The sequence below is a fragment of the Streptopelia decaocto genome (assembly GCF_964273445.1).
Source record: "Streptopelia decaocto genome assembly, chromosome: 24".
Taxonomy (NCBI): Eukaryota; Metazoa; Chordata; class Aves; order Columbiformes; family Columbidae; genus Streptopelia; species Streptopelia decaocto.
The window spans coordinates 1,796,032-1,819,541 of record NC_138679.1 but is presented as its reverse complement, the minus strand read 5'-3'; the positions used below and the strand labels follow the sequence as shown (position 1 = coordinate 1,819,541).

Here is a 23,510-nt window from a genome sequence, read left to right as displayed (position 1 = left end):
GAAAGGAAAGGAAAGGAAAGGAAACGAAGGGGCCATGGCCAGGGCCATGCAGGGCTGCGGCTCCGTGCGGGCGGGGGGGCGGTAGGACCCTGCGGAGCCGCGGGCCGCACGTGGTGCGGGCGGACTGCCCGTCCCGTCAGCCCCCGCGCGCCGCTCCGCCCCGCCCCTCCCTGGGCGCGGCCCCGGAGACCCCGTAGCGGGGGCAGGTGCGCGCGCAGCGGCGGTTGGCGGCGCTGAGGGAGCGCGAGCGCGCGGCGGGGGGGGGGCCGGGCCGGGGGCGGCCGTTGCGCAGCTCGGGAGGCGCGGGGGGGGGGGGGGGGAAACGGGGAACGGCCGGACGGCGACGAGCGCCCGCCCGCAGCCCGCCACTTGCCGCTGGTGCCGCCGCCGCCGGAGGGAAGAGCCGGGCGCGGCCCCGGATACCGCCGAGGCGCCGCCGCCATGAACAGCGTGGGAGGCGCCGACGAGATCGGGTGAGGAGGGGAGCGGGGGGGGAACACGCCGCCTGACGAGGCGCTGGGGCGGGGGGTCCGGGCCCCGTTGTCCTTCGCCCTGAGGCGAGGGCCGCGCCGGGACTTCCGGGGGGGGCGGGGGTGACACGCTTTCCCCCCCCGGTCCCGCCGTTCGCCGCCGGTCCCGCCCGCCATGCTGGGCCCTGCGGACCGGGAGCGCTCCCCCCTCACGTGACCGGCCCGCGCCGGGCTGCGGCGGCAGGTGCGCGCGCCCAAGGTCACCGCGCGCTTCCCGCGCCCGCCCGCACCCCGGGGGGGACACGCGGGTTGTTCCCCCGTCCCCGCCGCTAACGGGGTGTGAAACACGCCCGTGACTCATCACGGCTTCCCCGCCGTGTGGCCAGAGGGGCCGGGACCTTGGCTGCTCCCGGGGGGGGACCGCCCGGACAAAGGTGGCGGGCGGGAGCGTCCCCTCGGCCCCCGCCGCCCGGAGCTGCCCGGCCGAACTTCCCTCCGCCGCTGAACTGCAGGCAGGAAAGCGCTGCGTTCCGTTTAAAGGCTTCCCAGCCGTCCTGCGGCTTCTCCGAACCGGTACCCTGCCGTGGGTCTGGTTCTTCGGGGACGTTTTTAATGTTATTCTGCCTCGGTGCTGTGTTCTAAAGCTTTGTGACATTTACATGGAGAGGCTGGAGACTCGGTATGTTAGCACTGAAAACAGAAAATAATAATTAAAAAAAAAAAACGGGCTGCTTAGCTTTCACTGCAAGTTTTGGCACAGCATGTAAACTGGTCACCTCGTTTGGAGCTGCGGTGGACACGCACCCGTCTGCCTTCTCGTGATGTCCCAGCGCGTACTAAGCTGCTTATTTACTCTGTGTGTTCTTAATTTGTATAGTCTTAAAAATCCGAGAGGCGGGATAACCGTTTTGAATGTAACGTGTTGCTACAAACAGCACGTGTTGCGCAAGGCACGTTTAAATGTGTAGGTTTTGCTCAGAAAGTGGTTTTATTTGCTCCTGGGCCTTAATCACTGTCTGGTGCCTAACGAGCTGTGTGCCGTGGCGAGCACAGGCTGCGACGGACTCCGAAAATACCCTCAACTCCCATCCCGGGCCCAGGGCTCGTTCCCATTGCACACCGCTTAGATTTTGATCCTTTTGAGTTGTAATCAGATTTGAAAGGATCGGATTTTAATCAGAGATGGTGATTTTCTTTTTGTTTTCCTCCCCCAAAAGTGCCCAAGTGAAAAATGTAGAATTAAGTGCAGTTTAGTCAACTGTTTGTAGTTGTGTGAAGGAAGTTCTGGTTTGAAAGGTGTCTGAATAGGAAGCTACAAATGTAAGTGCTTTTCTAGACGGGGATTTGAAGTTAAATAATACTTAGGAGGCTGTAGGCCTTGGAGTCATGTCAGTATGAGTAGGTAGGGCCTTGTGTTATTCATTGTTCAAAATAGTCTGAAGTACTAATTACAAAATGAAAGTGCTGCTCTTGAGATCGTTGTGTCCTACAGGATGTAGTTCATTGGACGGTGCTAAGAGAAATGACAGATGTTGGTCAAACTGCCAGGTTATTTTACATAGGCAAAGAGTTTGTGCTTTTGTTGAGTTTTTGGCACTTTAAAAATACCCTTGCATGCTTTCTTACTAATTCTGGGGTTAGCCGTTCCAGTGACAGACACATTTATGGCAGAAAATAGTAAATTAGCAAGTAAAATTTTGTCAAGAGCCAGCTGAAGCAGAACATGTGAGTTCATGAAACTTGGTTGAAACTCGTTTTATGGCCTGTAACTTGGGCAGAGTCGTTATTCCACGTCTGGCTCCCCAGGTGAGTGTCGGGAGGTGCGAGGCCAGTGGCGGCCGCAGGTTCCAGCTGATGGCGTGATTTTAATAACCACCCACAAGCTGTTTGAATGCCAAGTTTGATGGGAGGCAGCGGGTGTAAGAGCTGAGGAAGAGGCTGGTGATGCAGGTGAGTGTGGGCAGGGACCACTCGCCAGGTGTGTAAATCTATGGGTTAGGTCGGGATTAGTTAACTCTTGGTTTGCTCAGTGTGTCCAGCCCTGGCTTTTCCCATTCTATACTGTGCACACAAATAGAAGCCGTGTATTTACATACAGCTGCTGTGCTTGACCTTACGCAACCCGGCTTTTTTTGTTTGTTTAAATCCATGTAGGGTGACTACAAATAATAATGGAATTGGAAGGTGTCGATGACTGTTAATGTCAGGGAATCCTGCAGACAGCTCAGTGTTCTGTCAGAATACAGCTGGTATTTTTAGATTGATCTTACACACCAAGCTATCAAATTTAGTTTAAAAAAAATCACAAAATACAGTTGATTGAGAAAATGCCGCTAATGGGCTATCAAAAGTTTAATCTGAATATAGCACGGGATTGGTTACTTTCTCCTCTCCTCTTAGCAAATAAAGTTATTTCCTTGTAGAACTCACTTTACCTGAAAATCATGGCACAGGCAGCAGCACATGGATTTGTGCACGTTCTGTGTGTGCAGAGTGGTGAAGGGACGGGGGTCTGAGCTTTGCCTGTCACTAAAGTGACCTGTTGCTGAAAACTGCCTGGTGCTGAATATATTCTTTGCCCCGATGCCCCGAGAAGCTCTTTGCCAGGGGAAGGAGGTGGAGCGAGTTTCCTGTCCTTGAGAAAAACGTGGTCATTGTGGGCCGAGCAATAGCGGCCAGGCCTGCGCTTGGACACGTTCTGATAACGCAGGAGCAGATGCAGCCGCTGCTGCAGCACCGTGCACACCAGTGTGGTTATTGTCTGGGTGCTCAAGAAGCTGCTTTGATGTCTGCATAAGTTGGTCCTTTTTTTTTAAGGTACAATTTGTTTCACCTCTCAAATAGTGACTTAGAAATAAAATTGCCTAAACGGAACAAGACTTGCGGGTGCTGCGTCATACAGAATTTAGTCCCCCCCTGTTTTCACGTGCGGTGTCTGTGCGCTCTGAGGCCGCGGTTCAGTCGCTGTTGGCTGTTGCAAAGGGTCACGACGTGGTGCCGATCACAGTGAATCAAAGTGAAAAGCACCGCGGGTTTGTCTCCGCTCCCTCCCGCGCAGGCCCCGGGGCTGCAGGGCTGTCCCTTCGCCGGTGCCCTCTGTGCAGTGTGGCCCATTTCTTACTTCTTAAAGCAGGTGGGAGGAAGTTTGATTTTTTTGTTTGTTAGGAGAACCTCAACTTTCTCAGTTTCAGTGAAGCTGCACTAATTCCCAGCCACATTTCAGCTGTACTGAGGGTGAGCAGAAGACAAGCAGGCTGCAGTTCCTTTTGGAGGACTGAGGGCGTCCTCCAAAGGTAAACTACCCCAGAACTTGCTGTGCAGACCCATAAGACTATTAACGGAAGAGCTTTTGAGTTGCTGCTTCGTACTGTGAAGAGCCAAGTGTTGAGGTGGCTTTGAACTCACTTTTGATTATGTACTAAGTGACTTTGCATGGCCGTTTTGTCACACCCTGGAGCTGATAAGGAGTTGCAGAGCTGGTGGTGTCGCATCGCCCTGCTCCTCCTCGTGCGCTTGGCGAGGCCTTGGTGTGCTCCGGCGTGACATGGCTCAGATTTGGCTCCTCTTTCAGAAGAAGTATTAAATCTCATTTGTCCTGAGTTTCACGCGTGGGGTTCAGTTTGGGTTTTAGCCATGACTTTCTCATCTATTTGGAGATATCTCCAAGTTGTGAGATGGTTTAATGACTAATAGCTGAATTAGTGCTACTTGCCTCACAAGTTTGCCTTCTCTCTTAGACTTGGACTTGGGAGTTGTACTCTTGCTTTCATGTAACTAGAAGATAATGGTAGACAAAAGTGATTCTGACTGGTCTTTCTAGGTGAGGGAATAACAAAAGGACCGGGTGGCAAAAGGAATGGGTGATAAAAGGAGTGGGTGGAGGGGTGTTGTTTGTTTTGAACAGCACTTTAAGGACTTTACCAGTACAGTAGTGTGAGAACAGAGGGCTAAGGAAGCCTGTGGGCTCAGTGGAATGAACTTGGGTACTTCAACTAGGATGTCTGGTTTTCTGTCAGTTTGCTTTATCTCAGAAGCTTTGAATTTTGTTTTCATCCCTAAATTGGAACCGCGTGGACCCTGCAGCTGTTTTCCTGTAAGTACCACAGCGCCCACAGTCCAGGCCTTGACAGGAACCCAACCGTCCCATTGCGATGGGTGTGGGCTTAACCAGGTAGAAAGACTGTTATGGTGCTCCCAGATCACTTTCCAAATCATTTCAGTGAGGCTTTTACATATTTTCTGAACTATGAAGTGTTCTGTGCTGGAACTCCTTTCTGCTGCAGAAGAGGAGGTAAATGTACTTGGTGTGATGTTCTATGTAGGTTTTTTTTCCCTTCTGACTATTGTAATGATCTCTCAAAGCGACACTGCCTTCTCTAATACCTGGACATCAGAACTGGGGAGAAACTTGGGCTTTTCTGTTCATGAAAGAGAAGATCGTTGTCACAAAGACTAGTGAATTCTCCTGAAGAACAGGCTTTGTAGTGTATTTTGGAGGCCTCGGTACCGCAGACCTCTTCAGAATAGCTGACTCCTGCGTTAAATGAGCTGAAGCACCTGTGGTGTAGTGCCCTAAAACTGTGATTTGCTTCCATTGCAGGAAACTGTTTGTGGGTGGCTTGGACTGGAGTACGACACAAGGTGAGCTCCGTGTTCCGCAGCCCTTGGGCCAGGCCTCACGAGCAGGAAATCCCGGACAGACACCCAGCTCTGGAGCAGCCACAGGGAACAGCGGATGGGATTGTGCTGCTCTCTCCTGTTAACCAAGAAAATCTTCTGTAGAGAGAGTTCAAATATATATGAATCACTTTGGGGTTTATATTTTCCATCTGGTTTTGGTGTTGAAGTTTTTGTCAGCTTGGATAACAATTCTTCATCGTTGCTTTACTGTGATGCTGCTGGGTTGGTGTGTGAGTGGAAATAAAGCAGTATATACCGTTTGTTTAGAGGAAGTAAAATGTAATAATTTTCAAAGCATGAGTTTGAATTTTAGTTGTTTATCTTTTGTGTTACAACTGTGAACACAGCCTGGTAAAGTTAGTAGCTGGTTCTGTTTAATATATGCTTTTTTCTTAACAGAAACTCTTCGTAGCTACTTCTCCCAGTATGGAGAAGTTGTAGACTGTGTAATTATGAAAGACAAAACAACAAACCAGTCTCGAGGATTTGGATTTGTCAAATTTAAAGATCCTAACTGTGTGGGAACAGTACTGGCCAGTAGACCTCATACATTAGACGGCCGAAATGTAAGTTGCTTTTGTGGCTTTTTGTGTGTACGTGTTGGTTTGTTTTCTCCAGACTGCTCCAAAGATCTGTTTGAAATCCTGGTTTGCTTATTTGCAGGCTGGATAGTGTAAAAGTAACCTGTTGTTGGTTATAATTAATGGTTGTAAGACAGCTTTAACTCAGTGGCTGGTGTCACGTTGTAGAAGCGATGTACTGACGCTAGCTTTGATCTGGGGAGCTGGATTTCAGCAGTGCTGTGTTCAGCTGCTGTAAACGTGACTTTTAGAACGATATTCAGCACGCTGAGATCTGACCAAACTGGAACTTCTTCCAGATTGATCCAAAGCCATGTACGCCTAGGGGGATGCAGCCAGAAAGGACAAGACCGAAGGAAGGATGGGTAAGGAAAGATATTTGGTGTATCCTGCCTGTTTTCCACGTTTTGGCTTACCTTGGGTTGTATCCTTGTTTTAAAATCAAGAGTCAGTACACAGGCCTTGAGTGTTAATGAACGTTTTGTGTCTGCGTTGGTCAGTTGTGGGTGTCATATCGGTTGTTTGTCCCGCGGTGGAGCCGCTGCTGGCCCTGCACTCGCAGGGCTGCCGCTCTTTCCCAGCCTATTCCACACCCTGCAGGCTCGTGTGATTTCATCATAAAGTGAGTAAATGGCCTCAGAACACAGTCCTGGTTCTCTGATCTTCTGAAGAACAGAGGTTTGGGTTATAACTGAACACTCAACTTCTGCGCTCTGAACGTGCAGTTGCTTCACTTTAATGAGCAGGAGACCTGGGGCCCAGAGATGGCTCCTCTCAAGTGTAAAATGGCAGAAGTGGCCAACTTTATTGTCCTCCTGACAGATGATTTCTTTTCCTTCTCCTCTCCTCCCTGATTCAGCAGAAAGGATCCAGGAGCGATAACAATAAATCAAATAAAATTTTTGTTGGTGGGATTCCTCATAACTGTGGCGAGACAGAGCTCAGGGAATACTTCAAGAAATTCGGAGTGGTGAGTGATTGGGCCGCGCGATGTTCCCCTGCTGCCTTTGCTCGGGTTTTGTCTAGCTGTCAAATTTGGGGTTAATTTAGACAAACTGCTCTAGGGACATACTGAAGCATTTTGTGATAAACTGTAGTAAACGTTCATCATCCTGAAATGTATCGCGGTGTCTGTCAAAATCTATTGCTCTGACATGTAACTTATTTGCTGCTTAAGTCATCATCTACAATCAACTGAATTCGGTTGTCCCAAAACCCTCCATCCTAGAGACAAACTAGTACTCATGTTAATGCACCTGGTTTTATTTCAGTTTATAACGTTGGACTGAAATGACTGTATCTCCTGATTTTTTTTCGTAGTTTTAATTTCCATTTATCCCAACTATTGTTACCGCTTCAAGATGGTGAATTGCTGAGCTAAACTATTCAACTCAGCTGTGAACTAGTTTGAGAAACTTCAAGATTGCTCGAGTTAAATCCAGGACTGTGCCAGTTGACATGAACTTGCCATCTTTGAGTGGCATTTAGTGTGTTTTGATTTATTTATTTTAAATCACCTTTCCCTAAGATCTCTAAGTTTATCAGCAGTACAGTATTTAAAATTTGATTAAGATAATATTTAAAATATATAAAAGGCAATGGCTAACAACTGTTTCTTTAGTTTGAAAGGCTGCAGTAGACTTGTAAATAAAAATGGGGGAGCATGTTCCACAGCTGTGGAGCTAATTCCACCAAATGTAGAAGGCAACAGCCATTAAGTGTAAGTGCTTTTTAAAGTAAGTAGTAGAACTTTAACAATAGTATAGAAATTGGGGTTCTTCTATATGTTTTCTGGCCACAGTGATGCTTATTCGGATGAAAACCTTTAAGCCCTTGAATGGCTTGCGTTTTCCATTTCCTTTTTTGTAAGTCGCACTGATGCTGATCTCGCGTAACTTAGGCGGTTTTTGTAATGCTATTTACAGCATCAATCTCTAACTGGTGCTCTGTGCCACACTGATATTCAAGTAAGTAATTCAGAGAAGCGGTGGAAATTCTTTAATGTGTTTGCAGTTAAAGCTGCTTTTCATGTTGAGAGTGAAAACGTTTAAAAATGGAAAAAATAATCTTTTAAGAAGCTGCACTGATGAATAGTATGTTGAAAAACAGAAACCTTTGGGGGTTTTTTTATAGGCTATAGTGAGGCTATAAACAGTGTAGCGCCCATAACGCTGGATTAAAACCTTAACTGTGATGAGACCGTAAAGGCCACAGTGTAGCAGCTTTTCAGAACAGATGAGCTCAGGCTTTTCTTAAACTCCCCTGAAGAGCAATATCCCCAGTTGGTTTGTGCTGCATCCAGCCTGGGGTTGCGCTTGGTGCAGCGGCCGGGGGTGCTGGTGGTGCTGGGGGTGCCGCCCCCTGGTCGCAGAGCGAGTAGAATTTCCCTTCTCTCTTCCAGGTCACTGAAGTTGTCATGATCTATGACGCAGAGAAACAGAGGCCCCGAGGTAAAGGCTGATCTAGTTTGTCCTTGAAATTTCTTCATACTCTCCTATAGTCAGATGGCAAACTATTTCACACCATCACAAAAGGTAGACTTTTTGGTTTTTTCTACGTTGCCTCAGGAAAAAGAATAATTCACTGGGCAAATACCACTTCAAGTTTAGACTCTTCATCTGCAGCTTTAGTTGGTATCTGTGCATTTAAGGTCAGATGTTTCATGTTCATTTGTGGATTTTTTTCTTTTCTTTTGCTAGTTATTGAATTAAATTTGATTCTTGAGCCACTCCTGTGGCTTAAGGTGCTATGGGGGGGAAAGGCAGAGTTTCTTCCTGTTGCACATGAAAGGTGTGTCGATGTCTGTAATTGCATGGGGGGGTGCTCCAGTTCAGAGTGCATCTGAACCTGAGAACAGAACAGAATCCATCCATTATATGCTTTTTGTTTTGGTTAAATTGCTTCATTTAAAAATAAAGAAAAAAGGACACAAAATAATTCTCCCATCCCACGGGGAGGTCTGCTGCCGTCCTGGGGCCAGGGTGAGGGACATCAATAGAAGACTTCCTGAGCTAATTCAGCCCTCAGCTGAGGTACTTAATACCTACTTTGCCTCAGTTTTTACCAGTAAGACAGGTGGCCCTCAGGACAACTGGCCTCTGGAGGTGGTTGACAGAGATAGGAAGCCAAATAGCCCCCTTGTATTCCAGGAGGAAATAGTTGGTGACTTACTGAGCCATCTGGGTCCTCACAAGTCTATGGGACCAGACGGGATCCATCCTAGGGTGATGAGGGAGCTAGCGGAAGAGCTCGCCAAGCCGCTCTCCATCATCTTCCTGCAGTCCTGGCTCACTGGGGAGGTCCCATACGGTTGGAAATTGGTGAATGTTACCCCAATCCACAAAAAGGGCTGCAAAGCTGACCCTGGCAACTCCAGGCCTGCCAGCCTGGCCTCGGTGCCTGGCAGGCTTGTGGAGCAGATCATCCTGAATGCAATCACACAGCACCTTCAGGATGGACAGGGGGTCAGACCCAGCCAGCATGGGTTTAGGAGGGGCAGGTCTTGTCTGGCCAACCTGATCTCCTTTGATGATCAGGTGACCCAGCTGGTGGGTGAGGGGAAAGCTGTAGATGTGGTCTATCTGAACTTCAGCAAAGCCTTTGACACTGTCTCACATCATATACTCCTGCAAAAGCTGGTAGCCCATGGCTTGGACAAGTGCACTCTCTGTTTGGTTAAGAACTGGCTGGAGGGTCCTGTTCAGCATCTTTATTGATGATTTAGATGAGGGGATTGAGACCATCATCAGCAAATTTGCTCATGACACCAAGTTGGGAGGGAGTGTGGACCTGCTGGAAGGCAGGAGGGCTCTGCAAAGGGATCTGGATAGACTGGAAAAATGGGCCTATTCCAATGGGCTGAAGTTCAACAAGGCCAAGTGCCGGGTGCTGCACTTTGGCCACAACAACCCCCTGCAGCGCTCCAGGCTGGGCACAGAGTGGCTGCAGAGCAGTCAGGCAGAAAGGGACCTGGGGGACTAATGGACAGGAAGCTCAACATGAGCCAACAGTGTGCCCAGGTGGCCAAGAAGGCCAATGGTGTCCTGTCCTGTATCCAAGAGAGCATGGTCAGCAGGACAAGGGCAGTGATCCTTCCCCTGTGCTCTGCATTGGGGAGGCCACACCTGGAGTATTGTGGTCAGTTCTGGGCCCCTCAGCTCAGGAAAGAGATTGAAGTGCTGGAGCGGGTCCAGAGAAGAGCAACAAGACTGGGGAAGGGACTTGAACACAAGCCCTATGGGGAGAGGCTGAGGGAGCTGGGCTTGTTTAGTCTGGAGAAGAGAAGGCTTAGAGCTGAGCTCAGCACTCTCTAGAACTACCTGAAGGGCAGTTCTAGCCAGGGGGGGATTGGGCTCTTCTCCCAGGCATCAGCAATAGGACAAGGGGCCATGGGCTTCAACTCTGCCAGGGGAAATTGAGGCTGGAGATTAGAAAGCAATTATTTGCAGAGAGTGGTCAGGATTGGAATGGCTGCCCAGGGAGGTGCTGGACTCAGCGGCCCTGGAGGTTTTGAAACTGAGATTGGCCGTGGCACTTAGTGCCATGATCTAGTCAATGGACTGGAGCTGGACCAAGGCTTGGACTTGGTGATCTCTGAGGTCTTTTCCAACCCAGTCGATTCTGTGATTCTGAAATACATAGTTTTTGATTGGGACATATAATCCCTGTATGCTAGATGGCTTTTTTAATAAAAACCAAACCAAGCAAAACCCAAACAAAGCTGGAAGCATCACTAGGCTGTTTACCAATGCGATGAACCTTTGGTCAAAATATGAAGCAAGTCTCATGTCATCCACCTTCCATTGCATCCGCCATCTGTTTGACAATTAAGAGGCAATATTTTAAATACCGGAGCTCAGTCGCACTGACCACCTTGTAGCATGTTCTACATGCTCGAGAATAGTTTGCCATCTGAACTTTCATTTCTCTTCTGACTCATTATTAAGAAATATATTCTTCACTTCATATTTATTAAGCTGTTAAGTCTTAGTTTTATTTTTAATTTAGACATACATCCTTAGTGACATATTTAAGTGTTTCATAGTAAAGTACGGTAATGTTAAGTAAGTTCTTTTTTCTTTTTTTTTCTTTTCTCTCTGTGAATTGTTTGACTGTGATTAACGATATCTCTTTAGATTTCTTCTCTCTAGGTGATAATTTATCACAGAGGTACAGGCCAGTTCGACAGTCAGAGGAGGGACGGGCTTTGTCTTTTATTGGAGTGTAAACGAAGTTTCAATATATTTGTTTTTTTGTTTTGTTTTCTTGCTTTAGCTATCTTAATCTTCTTTCAACAGATATCTTTTATTTAAGTAGGACATAAATTCATCTATAAAAATGCTCCAGAGCATCTGGTTTTCAGTAGAGGAGGCAGTGGAGACAAAGATACGGGCATCTGAGCACAATTTGGGGCTGAAGTTCTGAAATATTTCAGTAATTATTGTATCATCTATATCTTTGAAGTATTTAATCCCAGCCTTGCAGCCTCTGAGCAAAAGGTACTAAAACATCCTGCCTGGTCTGGATTAATCATGGTCTCAATTAATGGCTTCTCTGCTTAAAGCTATACCTAAATGGGGGTTCTGGGTCCCCTTCCCTGGTGGTAGCTCGAAGCAGAAGGGCAGACGTGTCCAGTTTTGGGAACCTCTCTGTCTCCATCCGAATACTTTCTCCCTTAGTTCATCTGACTTCTTCAGTGTTCTTGAATCCTGTTGCTCTGGCTTTCATTTGCTCTATTACATTATTTTCCGTAGCGTGGTAACTAACTGTCATCTCCAAAACCAGCGTTGTGAGTCCCTGGGGAAAGCTGGGAGTCTGTGGTGGGTTCTCCTGATCACAACACATTCCTTCTTCCCTTCTGACCTGTGCTCTGTGGCACAGGGCCCTGCTGGCTCCATCCCCGTCCTCTAACGTGAGAGCATTTACAACATTCAAAAAGCCGCTTCGCTGCCATCTTCTGCTTGTATCATTCTGAATTTCACCACCTTCTGTTACCTTTGTTATCCTCGCGTTTGGAGCAGATCCCTTACTGCATGTTACTGGTGCCATCTCAAGGCATATCAGGGATAAGAGGGAGTCCAGCGCAGCCACCAAGATACTGAAGGGAGTGGAGCATCCCCCGTGTGAGCAAAGGCTGAGGGAGCTGGGGCTCTGGAGCTGGACAAGTGGAGACTGAGGGGGGACTCATTCATAGGGATCAATATGGAAAGGGGAAGTGTCAGGAGGACAGAGCCAGGCTCTTCTCGGTGACAACCAGTGATAGGACAAGGGAGATTCCACTGAAATCTGAGAAGAAACTTGTTCCCGGTGAGGGTGGCAGAGCCTGGCCCAGGCTGCCCAGGGGGGTTGTGGAGTCTCCTTCTCTGCAGACATTCCAACCCGCCTGGACACCTTCCTGTGTAACCTCAGCTGGGTGTTCCTGCTCCATGGGGGGATTGCACTGGTTGAGCTTTCCAGGTCCTTTCCAACCCCTGACATTCTGGGATTCTGTACTAGTTTGCTGGTGGGAGGAGGGAAGAATTCTCCCTGTTGTAATCCCCGCAGCATCCGCCAGCCTCCAGCTCCTCCCGGGAAGCAGCCTGGGCTGGCGGCAGAGCCACAGCGATGTCCTTGAGGAGCTGCCGGGGTGTCTTTGAGCACCTGAGTCATCCTGGCTCCTCGCAGTCCCTCCCCGCTCTGCTTTCATCCCCGTTCTTTGCAGAGTCCCGAGCAGAAGCGCAGCCTCCTTACATCTTAAAAGAAACAGTGGCTTTGTTGCAGTCTCTGCTGCTGCTGCTTTCAATTCCTGGCTAAACCAACAGCTGGGAAGTAATTTACAGGTTCTTGCTGTGTTTGTTCTCTTCCTCCCCTTGGCTGCGAACCAGCATCCTTGCTCTGTTCCCTGGTCCTCTTGGGTTCCTGCTAAATGCAATTAGTTTCTTCAGTCTTCAATAGAGTCCTGTCCTTCAGAAAATACAGCTGCGGGACCTCATCCCTTTTAGCGTATTTAAAATTTAATGTTGGTGGAGTTTTGCTGTGTGTTGTGTTCCGATTTCTTCACTGGTCCCTATCTTGTGGCGTTTGGCCCTTTTCATTTTCCTTTTTCTGGCTTCCTCGGTGACCTCTTCCTCTCTTTCCTTCTCCCCTTCCAAGCCCCATCCCCACCACGGTCTGTTCCCCTCCTTCGGTCTTGGAATCCAGTTGAACGAGCAGCCTTCTGCTGTAGACGGTATCCATCCCTTTTCCTCCCCACGCCTTTTTAGATAAAGGCTGTAACACTGAGCGTGTGATTTAAATACAACTACTTTTCTTTTGCCTCTAATACTTAGATTTCTAGTTAACCTCAGACAAATATATTGTGATGAAATGCTGCTCTCAGCTTTGAGGCTGCTTTCATCACAGCTCAACCAAACTTCGTTTATACTGCCAGTCTCTTGTGTGTGGGAAATGCTAAGTTTTTTCCTTTTTATTTTAAGTTTATTTTAGTGATGTCTTTTGCTCTTGTTGCTGACAGCAGAATTTGACCTGCTGGAATCTATTTTGGCCTGTATCTTTGTGTATTTTTTTTATATATATAAACTTTTTCTACAATAGGCCTCTTTGGGCTTACCCAACCCAGTTGGATAAGCTCAGAGAGACACTAACTGTTATAGATACTGTATTTCTGTTTAACGCTTTAGAGCAATATATGGCTGCTGTCAGCACTAGCTGCAAAGCAAAATGCAAACCAAGGGGGAAATCTTGGGTTTCAGAAAAGCAGAAATGCATCCATGTTCCATATGCTTTTGATGCCGCACCTTGTTTTTCTTTCTAATTTTGATTGCTCTCCCCTTAGCTAATCTAAAGAATGGCACAGTTTATGTACTGCATGTGTCCTGACCTTCCCGGGACCGGGTTGTCACAGCGGCAGCGAGTGGTTGATGGCATGAACCAGCCTCCGTGTTCGGTGGCATTAACCACGATTTTGCCACTCTCTCGGCAGTATCGGCAGCTACAACCTGAGCGCAGTGGTTCTCAAAGCGTCACCCCAAGAAGCCCTTTAGTCCTGGGGCTTTGCCTGTTTTCTGGCGTCTTCTGCAGGCGTTGGACCCGTAGGGTCCCTTGTTGAAAAGCTGCTGCATTCGGCTGAGCCGCCACCACCGAGGGCTGTGGCCACATCAAAGGGATCTGCAGCACTTAGCGCTGTTCGTGGGCAAAAAGAGGGACTAGAAAGTATCGCGTGGATTTCTCAAGAGCAGAGCAGCAGAAAATTAGAAGGAATAAAACAGACGAAGGGATGTGACGGCAAGTGTGGCGCTCTGAGCAGCACTGCTGTAGCTGGCAGGGGCTGCTGCGGTGGAAGGAGTAACAGCCACAATGTGCTTTGCTGAGGTGTGGGAAACTTGAGAACCTCTGATCTAGGTTGTCAGCTTCTGAAGCTTCTCATTCATCCACGGAGTGGTAAAATTTCTCATGCTTTAACAGCTACATTTCAAAGACAACTTTCTTATTTTCCACGGAAAATATTCCCTAATTGGAAGACGGGGAAAGGGATGGGAGGAAGTTGCTTTGCAGCTTTGGGGAAGAGGGACAGAAGACGTTTTCCTTGGGAACCTAGTCTGGATCAAAGATAGGAGCAGCAAAGTTGCTTGACTTTAATCTGCTGTCCCACAAGTATTTTGGTTTTAATCCTGTGGCACAGTTGTATTTATGACTATATTAGCACTTTTTTTCCATTTCCTGGTAGGTGGGTTAGGAATAAAATCAAATTAAAAGATAGTTAAAAATCTCAGTTTAAGTTGCATGTTTGAAATCAAGATGAGGCATTAATTGCCTAATTCCAGGAAGTATCCATTGCAATTTCTCAGATTGACTTCTTTTGAAAGTTTAACACAAGTCTCCGTTATCTGAAACCCCTGCTTGAACCCTTGGTCCGCCCCTAATACTGTTCATCATCCTGTTTTGTGTCACAACACCCTGCTACCTTGATTCACTCTTCGTCGTTGGCTAGGTTTTGGATTTATTACTTTCGAGGACGAACAATCAGTGGACCAGGCTGTCAACATGCATTTTCACGACATCATGGGCAAAAAAGTGTGTAGTTGTAGTTTTATTTTACCTTAAGAAAGAACCAAGTCTTGGGCAACTCGCGATTTCACTGGCGAGTCAAATTGAAGAGCTCATTCAGCTTCAGGCGGGACAGCGTGTGCATCCAAATTCGAGGCTTTATCCATGAAGGTGGGGAAAGTCTTCGGAGTGGCTTAAAGGGGCGAGAGAGGCAGCGAGTTTGGGGCTGGGATTTGGAGAAAAGCCGCAGATCTGCAAGGCCTGAGGCCTTAGGCTGGGCTGGTTTCTTTGGGCGAGGCCTTGTGCTGACAGACCTGGGGGGCAGAGCTTAACACCACACCGGATTAACGGTGCCGGCCTCGCTTTGGAGCGCTCAGGGGTGCGAGGACGGGAGGTAGCTGTTCAAAAACCAGAATCCCAATGAAATCGGAGTTGTTCAAGGCTTGGTTTAAGTTACCACTCCTTCAGATGTCTATTTGATACTCCAATTTTGAGGCGGTGCGAGACAATCTCCTTTATATGATCTTAAAGCTGAAAAGAGAGGAAAAAAACCCCATAAAAACATCGTGAAGGATTGGTTTTTAAAAAAATTGGGTCACTTACTGTGAAACTTTGATACAAACCCACGTACTCTATATAGTATTTAACCACAATGCAGTTAAGTGACCTCTGGTTGTTTCATCTTCATACTGTGTTGTCAGCAAACAAGTGTTTGATAGGGAGGGATTTTTGTGCTCGCTTTGATGTTTCTCAGCAAGGAACATGTTTGTACCTGTGGAAAAACAACATAGATGCAAAGTAAATTGTTGCAGGACACCCAAGTTTTATACAGAGAAAATAACAGGTTCTTAATGAAAAATAACCACAGGAAATTCTTGTAAATGTAGATTCCTTGCAAGCTTTACCCTATAATATCCACAATTTTTGAAGTGTTAAAACTGCTATGCTCAGAGTGAATAGAAACACAAGGATACTGTCCCTTCGCTGAAATTATTAGGTTGTATCATTTTGCATTGTCTTCTAAAGTCATTCAATGAGCTGATATTTCATAAGCATTTCTTTAGCTAGCAGGGGATATATTCTTGGTATCAGTGGGATTTTGGTTAGTGATGCAGTATACGATGATTTGATTCCTGTGAGCTGGTTTGGGTGGAGGGGCGGGCTGGTTTGCTGCTGAATGCACAATGTTGGTGTGATCACGAGCACCAGCTCCTGCTCCCTCCGCTTTCCTCCCGCGCGCAGTTTTGTGCCCCGTTTGTGAGCAGAAAACGTGCGCCGGTGTGGATCTGAATTATCCATCCCACATCTCTCCTTGGAGTTGCCTGAAACTGCCCCAAACCTTGTAAACAAGCAGCTGTGTCACAAAGGAGGCTGGAAATGGGAGCACAGGGCAGTGCAGCTGCTTTGCCTTTGTTGTTTTTCCCTTTCAATGACATAAAAAGCAGAAATATTGGCTGTTCTTTCAGCTTGGAGCAATGGGGACGCCTCATTTCTTGGTGTCAACCGGGCTTTAGACAGGTGGGGAGTTTTCACCTCACTCGCAGTATCGCGCAGGGATTTTTCAGTCCTCGGTTTGGCAGTTCGCTGAAAAATTAATGGGATTCTTCCACGTAGATTAATGAGCTCCGGATACTCCGCTCCCTCTAATGCCCGCTTTAAAAATGGTATCGCTTTCTTTTTTTTGGTAATTAAAAAGGTATTGCTGAAACGAATCCATATGTTGTTGAAAGGGAAAAAAATGAAGATTGCAAGGAGGACTGTGCTCTTGTAAGCAATAACTGAGTCCCCTGGGGCAGATGTGTTAAGACTCATTAATTGGAGCCCTTTGAAGGATCCCCCGGTGCCTCTGGAGGGGATTTGGTGACTGTCATGTCTGCTGTCCTTGGGGCATTAGGGGGTGTCCTTGCCTGGCGCCTGTTTCCTGTTTGTTCTCTGACATGAATGGGCTTTAAGACATGGCAGGAAGAATTCTGAATACTGTATTTTCCATACTACTCAGGCCCATTGATGATTGAGATTTATTTTCTTTGTACTCTGGCACCCATTAAAATTAATCATAAAATAAGAAAGGCTTTAATTCAGCATGCATGAGGGCTGAGAGTGTTTCATTAAATCAGAAAGTGGATTTTTTTTTTTTGAGAGAGAGAGAGGTTTATATTGAATGTGCAGCTTATTTTAAGTAGGTCAAATGCACTTACTCGATGGCTCGGAACACTAGGACACTTTATCTTTGAATAAAATAAGTTAATCGCTGTGGCTTACTAATTTTAAAAACAGGAGGGCTTTTGTCACTGACTTAACACAGTATGAAGATTTGCTTCTTATTGACTCAACTGTCCATTTTTATTACTTGCATGTTTGTTTACTTTTTTGTTAGATGTAATGTAAGATTCTCTTATCACATCCATTCCCTCTGACATTGTTTGAGTTAATTGAGATTCTTTAAGCGTTAGCCTGGGGAAGGTAAGTCTTTATCTTCCATTAGACATTTAAATAAAAACCTAAGTTTAAAAACGAGCAAACAAAAACCGAAACAAACGACTGTGTGTTTCTCAGGTATGAGCAGAGCTGAAATTGCAGTTAGCTGGGGTGGGTTTAAACTGTAACTCAAACGAACCCCGAACACGTTGGAATGGTTAAAGCATTAGTACCCTTTTTCAGAGCGTGCTCTTTACTCCAAGGTTTTTTACTGAAAATGTCGTCTTTGTAACTCATGCCTTAAGTGTTAAATTAGTATATAAATGGCTTAAGATTCTGCTCGTTTTAAGTGAAGAGCCGTTGTAAGAGGGTACTGCTGTTTTAAGATTAAAGCCATTGAATACTGTGCTATGATGGAACAGTGATTTGTAGGATGTGCTTTACATGAAATACCTCAACAGTAGGACTCGTAATGTCTTACCATCATATATACTGTACCTGAGAAACATTTTAAATTACTGGCCTTAAGTTTAATAATTAAGTACTTAGCCGTAAGTCATAAGATGCTAAGTGTAGTCTTAAGCGTAACGAAGGGTGTGTGTGAGGGGCAGGGGGGCTCCCTGGCCCGCCCCACCTCTCCTGAACGCTCCCTCTCTTTGTTTAGGTGGAGGTGAAACGCGCAGAACCCCGCGATAGCAAAAGCCAAACGCCCGGGCCGGCCGGCGCCAGCCAGTGGGGAAGCCGCATCATGCCGAGCGCTGCCAACGGCTGGGCAGGGCAGCCCCCGCCGACCTGGCAGCAGGGATACGGCCCGCAAGGTACCCAGCACCCCCACTTCGGGCTTACTGGCACGTGCCAAGGGGCAGTGGGTGCAAATGGGAACACAGGAGGTTCTGCTTAAATATGAGAAGCAACTTGTTGGGGGTGAGGGTGGCAGAGCCTGGCCCAGGCTGCCCAGGGGGTTGTGGAGTCTCCTTCTGTGCAGACATTCCAACCCGCCTGGACACCTTCCTGTGTAACCTCAGCTGGGTGTTCCTGCTCCATGGGGGGATTGCACTGGGTGAGCTTTGAGGTCCCTTCCAACCCCTGACATTCTGGGATGGCCCTGCTGGATTACGGGTAGCAGCACTAAAATGCCACACATCAGGCCTCCCCGAGTGTGCTGAGGTTGTTCCTTCACCCGTTTGCCCCAAACCCTTTGTTTCACGGTGCAGGAGACGGTGGGTTGTGCAGAGTCCATCACATGTCCCGAGCAGAGCATCACCTGGACCCTTTGGTTCTGCCTCTCCCCAAACAGAACTGACCTGGGTTTTGGGAACGCTGAGAAAGCTCAAGCTGTGGGATTGTGCGTGCCTGAGACCCTAACAAAATAATTGTGTTGAAATCCAGGTTTTCAAGGATGAGGCAGTTTCAAAGGAAAATTTGAAAGGGATGAGGGAAAAACAGATGGTCTTGTCTTTGGATTTTATTGCTTAATGTAGTCTGGAAAAATAACAAGCAGCTATGGGGCTGGCAGTGGTGCCGGGGAGCACTTACTGCATCTAATTTTCTTGATTTAGCTTGAAGCCTTCAGGGCTGGAAGGAGCAGCCGTGTGTTTTGGGTTTGATGGCTGTAACCCCCACAAGATTTCAAAGACGGGATAAATATGCTGAGTTCATCCAAAGACAGTTTCGATAACTTGTGCAGAAATCCGGTGCTATAATTGAGTTGCGTTTGACAGAACAGAACTTGCTTGCTCTGATAGATGAGAAATTTTCACCTGGGGGGCTGGAGGGAGCGTCACGGCTTCATCTCTGGCTACAATAGCTGGTACCTCGGCGCGGGGATTGCTCGTTTCCCCATGGTGCTTATTAACTTGAAAGCCGCAGCTGAGGCTTTGACATTCTGCCCAGATGTGCTAATCTGCAACTGCGCAAATTGAGAAAGTAGATTATTTTTCAATGTGGTTATTTGTCGAGAAAACGATATCTGATCTACTGGAAAGATTAATGGAAAACATAAATGCATTTATCTTTCAATCTTAATGCTGTAACAAATGCAGAAGATGATGGTTTTTTATGGTTCAAGAATGTAAAAAATAACTCGGATGAACCTGGTAGCGTATTAAAAATGCTTTGGATGTGTAGTCTGCCGCGGTTCTCAGTGGGTTTTCATTATACTAGGGTAGCTTCTCGCAGTTCTTGAACGCTCCATCTGACACGAGTTTGGGGACTGGCGTCTCCTCTGTGCATTATTTGCTGAATGATTGAGTCTTTTCAGAATTACAGACTCAGAAATAGACCAAGGACCATAAAAATAGATCTGTAAGGGACACTGGGAGGGTCCCCAGCCCGTGCCAGAGCAGGATGGGCTGTCTGTGGTCGTTCCTGTTGCACAGTACACAGCTTCAGTGCCCGTATAAGTCGCTTTTTTGTTCTGTTTTAGGGATGTGGGTGCCAGCTGGACAGGCAATTGGTAAGTACGGTATATGGGACCGATTGTAAAAGAAAAATGCCACTGAACCGGGGGGCAGGTTCTTTAAGAATTAACAGTGATTTTGTGGATTCCTGTAGTATTTAACCTACATTTAAGAGCTTGGTTGAATTTGTCCTGAAAGGACGAAGGAGAAGATAGTGTGCTCTTACCAAATCAGTAATGGGAGCTGACGTACAGCCTGCAGTTGGCAACCACGCTCATTCGTTATCAAGGAATTACATTCTAAACCGCAATTATTTACAGTAGGGACATTGGAGGACAAATATTTCCCAAAGAAAGAATTCATAGACAGCTGAGACTGTGTCTGAAATGTGAAAATATCCAACAGCTTTACCCCATCTAGAGGATACTGACTTAAGCAGCAGCTTTTCCTCCTGAAGCCGCTTTGGTTGTTGTTGTCTCTGTGATTTTAGGGGGGTACGGCCCGCCGCCCCCGGGCAGAGGAGCTCCGCCGCCGCCGCCTCCCTTCACCTCCTACATCGTCTCTACCCCTCCCGGAGGCTTCCCCCCTCCGCAGGGATTTCCGCAGGGCTACGGCACCCCTCCGCCCTTCAGTAAGTCACACAGTTCCCTTCCTGCCTTTTGCTCCTATTTCTCTGGATGTTTTTTCCCCAAACATCCTTACAAGTTTTGCCTAAATTGTGTATTCTGAGCTGTATGTATTTTTGCCACTGACTTGGGTTTCCTTCCTTCTGGGGTGCAAGAATCATTTGTTAGGTTCTCTACTCTACATCTGTGTCACTGAATTAATTTAGATTTATCGTGTACCCTTATTACTGAGAGAAAAGTTAGAGATGGCTGCGTGGTGACCTGGGCCAGACGCGGGCTGGGATTTTCAGAGGAGCTTAAGGAATTAAGGTCACCACTGGCACTGGAAATATAATAGGATTTCAGTACCTAATCTCTCAGGCCACCTTTTCAAAAGTCTGGTGACAAACCTGCTTTAAAAAAGAAGGCAGAGAACGGCACCCAGTTAGCTGGAGTCGCTCGTTCTGCTGTGAAGATCCCATTTGTTTGGGATATCTTGGGGTATCTTTTCCTCCTGAGACCTTGAGTAATGCGGCTGCTTCCTCACATCTCGCGTGTGCGTGCAAATTCACAAACACTTCGGTTTTAATAGACTTATAAGTATTTCTTTTTTAAATTCTATCATGCTCAAGCCATGCAGGAAGTCCTGATGGTGTTTGTGGTGTCTTTTGCCACAGGTTTTGGTTACGGTGCTCCACCTCCTCCGCCTGACCAGTTTGCCCCTCCTGGAGTCCCCCCTCCGCCCGCCACGCCGGGGGCAGCCCCGCTCGCCTTCCCGCCGCCGCCACCACCATCTCAGGCAACTCAGGACATGAGCAAACCCCCAACTGCTCAGCCAGAATTCCCCTATAGTCAGTTTGGTAAGTAACCCCCCGGAGAATAAACTCAGCTTCATGTCTCCCCTTCCTGCCTTTCTTTGACACTTGGGGGAGAAAGTCAGCGTTCAGAAACAGTTCGCCAGCGCTGCAGGCGCTTCTGTCAGGGATGGGAGTGCGGCGGCCAGCGCTCACGCAGCGTTCTAGCTGGAGGGTGTTTTCATAATCTACTCTAAAATATTGCCTGTATGCTGTGAAATTGTCTTCAGACGTGTATCAGCTGGCTGAAGTGAGAACTCGCAGCCGAGGTGTTAATGACGCTGCTGTTCGCTGAGGTTTCATCCTCTGGTCGAGCTGAGCTCAGGCTCCGATGTGACCCAGCGGACCCGGCGTGCTCAGCACGGCTCGGAGCGCGGAGCTGGGGATCAGGATCAGGAAAGCGGGGGGAAAACAACGGGTGCTGAAATGTCTGGCTGGTCAGGTTTATGCTGTAGGTTTCCTTTGTGATAAACAAATGCAGAACCGTGGTTTCCACCACTTAATGCTGGAATGCTGCAGAGTACAGCGAGAACAGCTTGATTTTCCCCCTCCACTCTGAGCCTCGCCCCTTGGCAAACAGTTAAAGTGTATTTTGGGTTGCCTGCTTATCTCTGTCTGAAAAAATGACTGGATTAGCATTTTGAGCTAATAGAGGCCTGCGATAGATGTGTTTTAATGCTCATTAGTGGTAGCAAGTCCTGAGAGACGGGCAGAGCTTGAAATTGAAATACTGAAGACATGCTAAGAGACTTTGTTTTGGATTAAGAGAGCTAAGCCTGCTTTAAGCCTGCATAGAGAGAAGCAGAACTGCAGAAACGTACTTAGTAATTAGGATTCTTAATACCATCTTTCATAGCAGAGGCTTGCACTGATGCCACTATTATGATTAAGAGTCGTATTTAATTACAGGAACTTTTATTAAATTTCTCAGTGTCCTTAATTTACATCTAGTTGTCTTGCCTGCTGGCAGCAGGAATTCCAGCGTATCTTTCGTCTTCACCCTTTCTCCGTATCCCCAGATTGGGTTTGTTCTGAGCCGCCTGGCTCTTCCTTGGCCACATCGCGGCCTCACTGCTCGAGTTCCTCCAACTGAGGGAGAATGAATCAAATGGACCTTTGTGTTTTGAACTTGCAACAAATCCGCTGTAGCCTGGCTGGCCAGCGAGTGTTTGTTCTTTCCAAGGACAACTTTGGACCCAGGGTTCCATTAGGAAGGAGAACGGGGACAGTAATCACAACCTTCTGGCTTCTGCTTTGCCAGCTTTGCCCCTTATGTTTAAATTTACATTTTTTTAATTGAGTATTGAAATAGAGGCTGGTTAGTTAATTAAAACATATACTCAGGCAACAGTGCTGTGTTTTTTGAAGGGGAGGGGGAGGTTGTGTTCTCCAGGGTCTCTCTGGTGCAGGAGGTGCTTCCCCACCCAGGGCAGCTGGTGAGGCCGTGACTGCGCGCTTGCTCTGCACGCTCAGCCCCATTGCTGCAGGACAGGAGCTGGGAGACCGCAGGAAAAACCTCCTTGCTCCCCCTTCATCTCTGCTGAACCTGACAGTACTGGTTTTTAGGCAATAAGCCCAACCCAAAACAAACCAACTGAGGAGGAGCTGGCAGCAGAGCTGCAAGCTGCTTCACGTTTGCACAGCCGTAACGTGATAGCTCAACTACCAGCCTGGGCAGGGTTACCCCGAAAGCAAAACCTCAGCTCTGCCTTCGGCCTGTTCTCCCGTGCAGGGAGGTGAAAGCAGCTGCTCGCCCTCCCGTGTTCATCGAGGCGTTTGCTCCCGAGGCCGCGCACGGGGGGCGGGAGCAGCGTGGGGTTTGGACTTTGCGCCGCCTCGTGCGTGCGATGGGGCCGGGAGCTGACGCTGCCTCTTCCCCTCTCCCCAGGGTATGGACAAGACTTGAGTGGTTTCGGACAAGGATTCTCTGACCCCAGCCAGCAGCCCCCTCCCTACGGAGGCCCCTCGGTGCAGCCGTCCAGCGGCCCCCCGGCCGGCGGCAGCGGCTTCGGCCGAGGACAGAACCACAACGTGCAAGGATTTCACCCGTACCGGCGCTAGCGCCCGCTCTGTCCCCGCAGAGCAGCTGCAGCCGGCGAGCCCAGGAATCCCAGACTTCTGAACTTGTGACAATCACATACTTGATGGCAGAAAAACGTAACAACACCTTTTCTTTGGTTTTTTTTTGGGGGGTGGGCTGGGGGAAGGTGGCTTCTGAAGGCAAAGCTGTGGGTGTTTGGACTGCAGTTTTTAAACATTTTCCTTTCTCTAACCCATCAGCACAAATAAAGAAAATGTCACTGGTTCAAACTACAGGGTTTTAAAAATGTCTTCAGCTTTAATTCAAAACTTCAGGTTTCTTTTTTTTGAAATTATTTTCCTGAGCCTTTGTTTTACCGTATATTGTAAACTTTTATGTTTAAAAGAAAAAAAAAAATATATACATTTACAGATTGTGAAATTTTTAAGAGAAATTTTC

The 23,510-nt window shown here is 47.7% G+C and overlaps 1 protein-coding gene across 3 annotated transcripts; it reads left to right on the top strand.

Annotated features, from left to right (window-relative positions):
* The first annotated feature begins 308 nt into the window (after positions 1–308).
* DAZAP1 (DAZ associated protein 1) lies at positions 309–23,510 on the top strand. Of its 3 annotated transcripts, none has more exons than XM_082072423.1 (12): positions 309–473; positions 5,071–5,111; positions 5,550–5,716; positions 6,031–6,096; positions 6,594–6,701; positions 8,133–8,181; positions 14,700–14,782; positions 17,838–17,991; positions 19,599–19,628; positions 20,063–20,203; positions 20,855–21,037; positions 22,920–23,510. In XM_082072423.1, the coding sequence occupies exons 1-12, from the start codon at positions 442–444 to the stop codon at positions 23,090–23,092; spliced, it is 1,227 nt and encodes a 408-aa protein (XP_081928549.1). In that variant the 5' UTR covers positions 309–441; the 3' UTR covers positions 23,093–23,510. The 3 variants fall into 3 exon arrangements, with proteins under 3 accessions (XP_081928549.1, XP_081928548.1, XP_081928550.1); XM_082072422.1 differs by having other exon boundaries at positions 6,591–6,701; XM_082072424.1 differs by lacking the exons at positions 309–473; positions 5,071–5,111; positions 5,550–5,716; positions 6,031–6,096; positions 14,700–14,782 and having other exon boundaries at positions 6,590–6,701.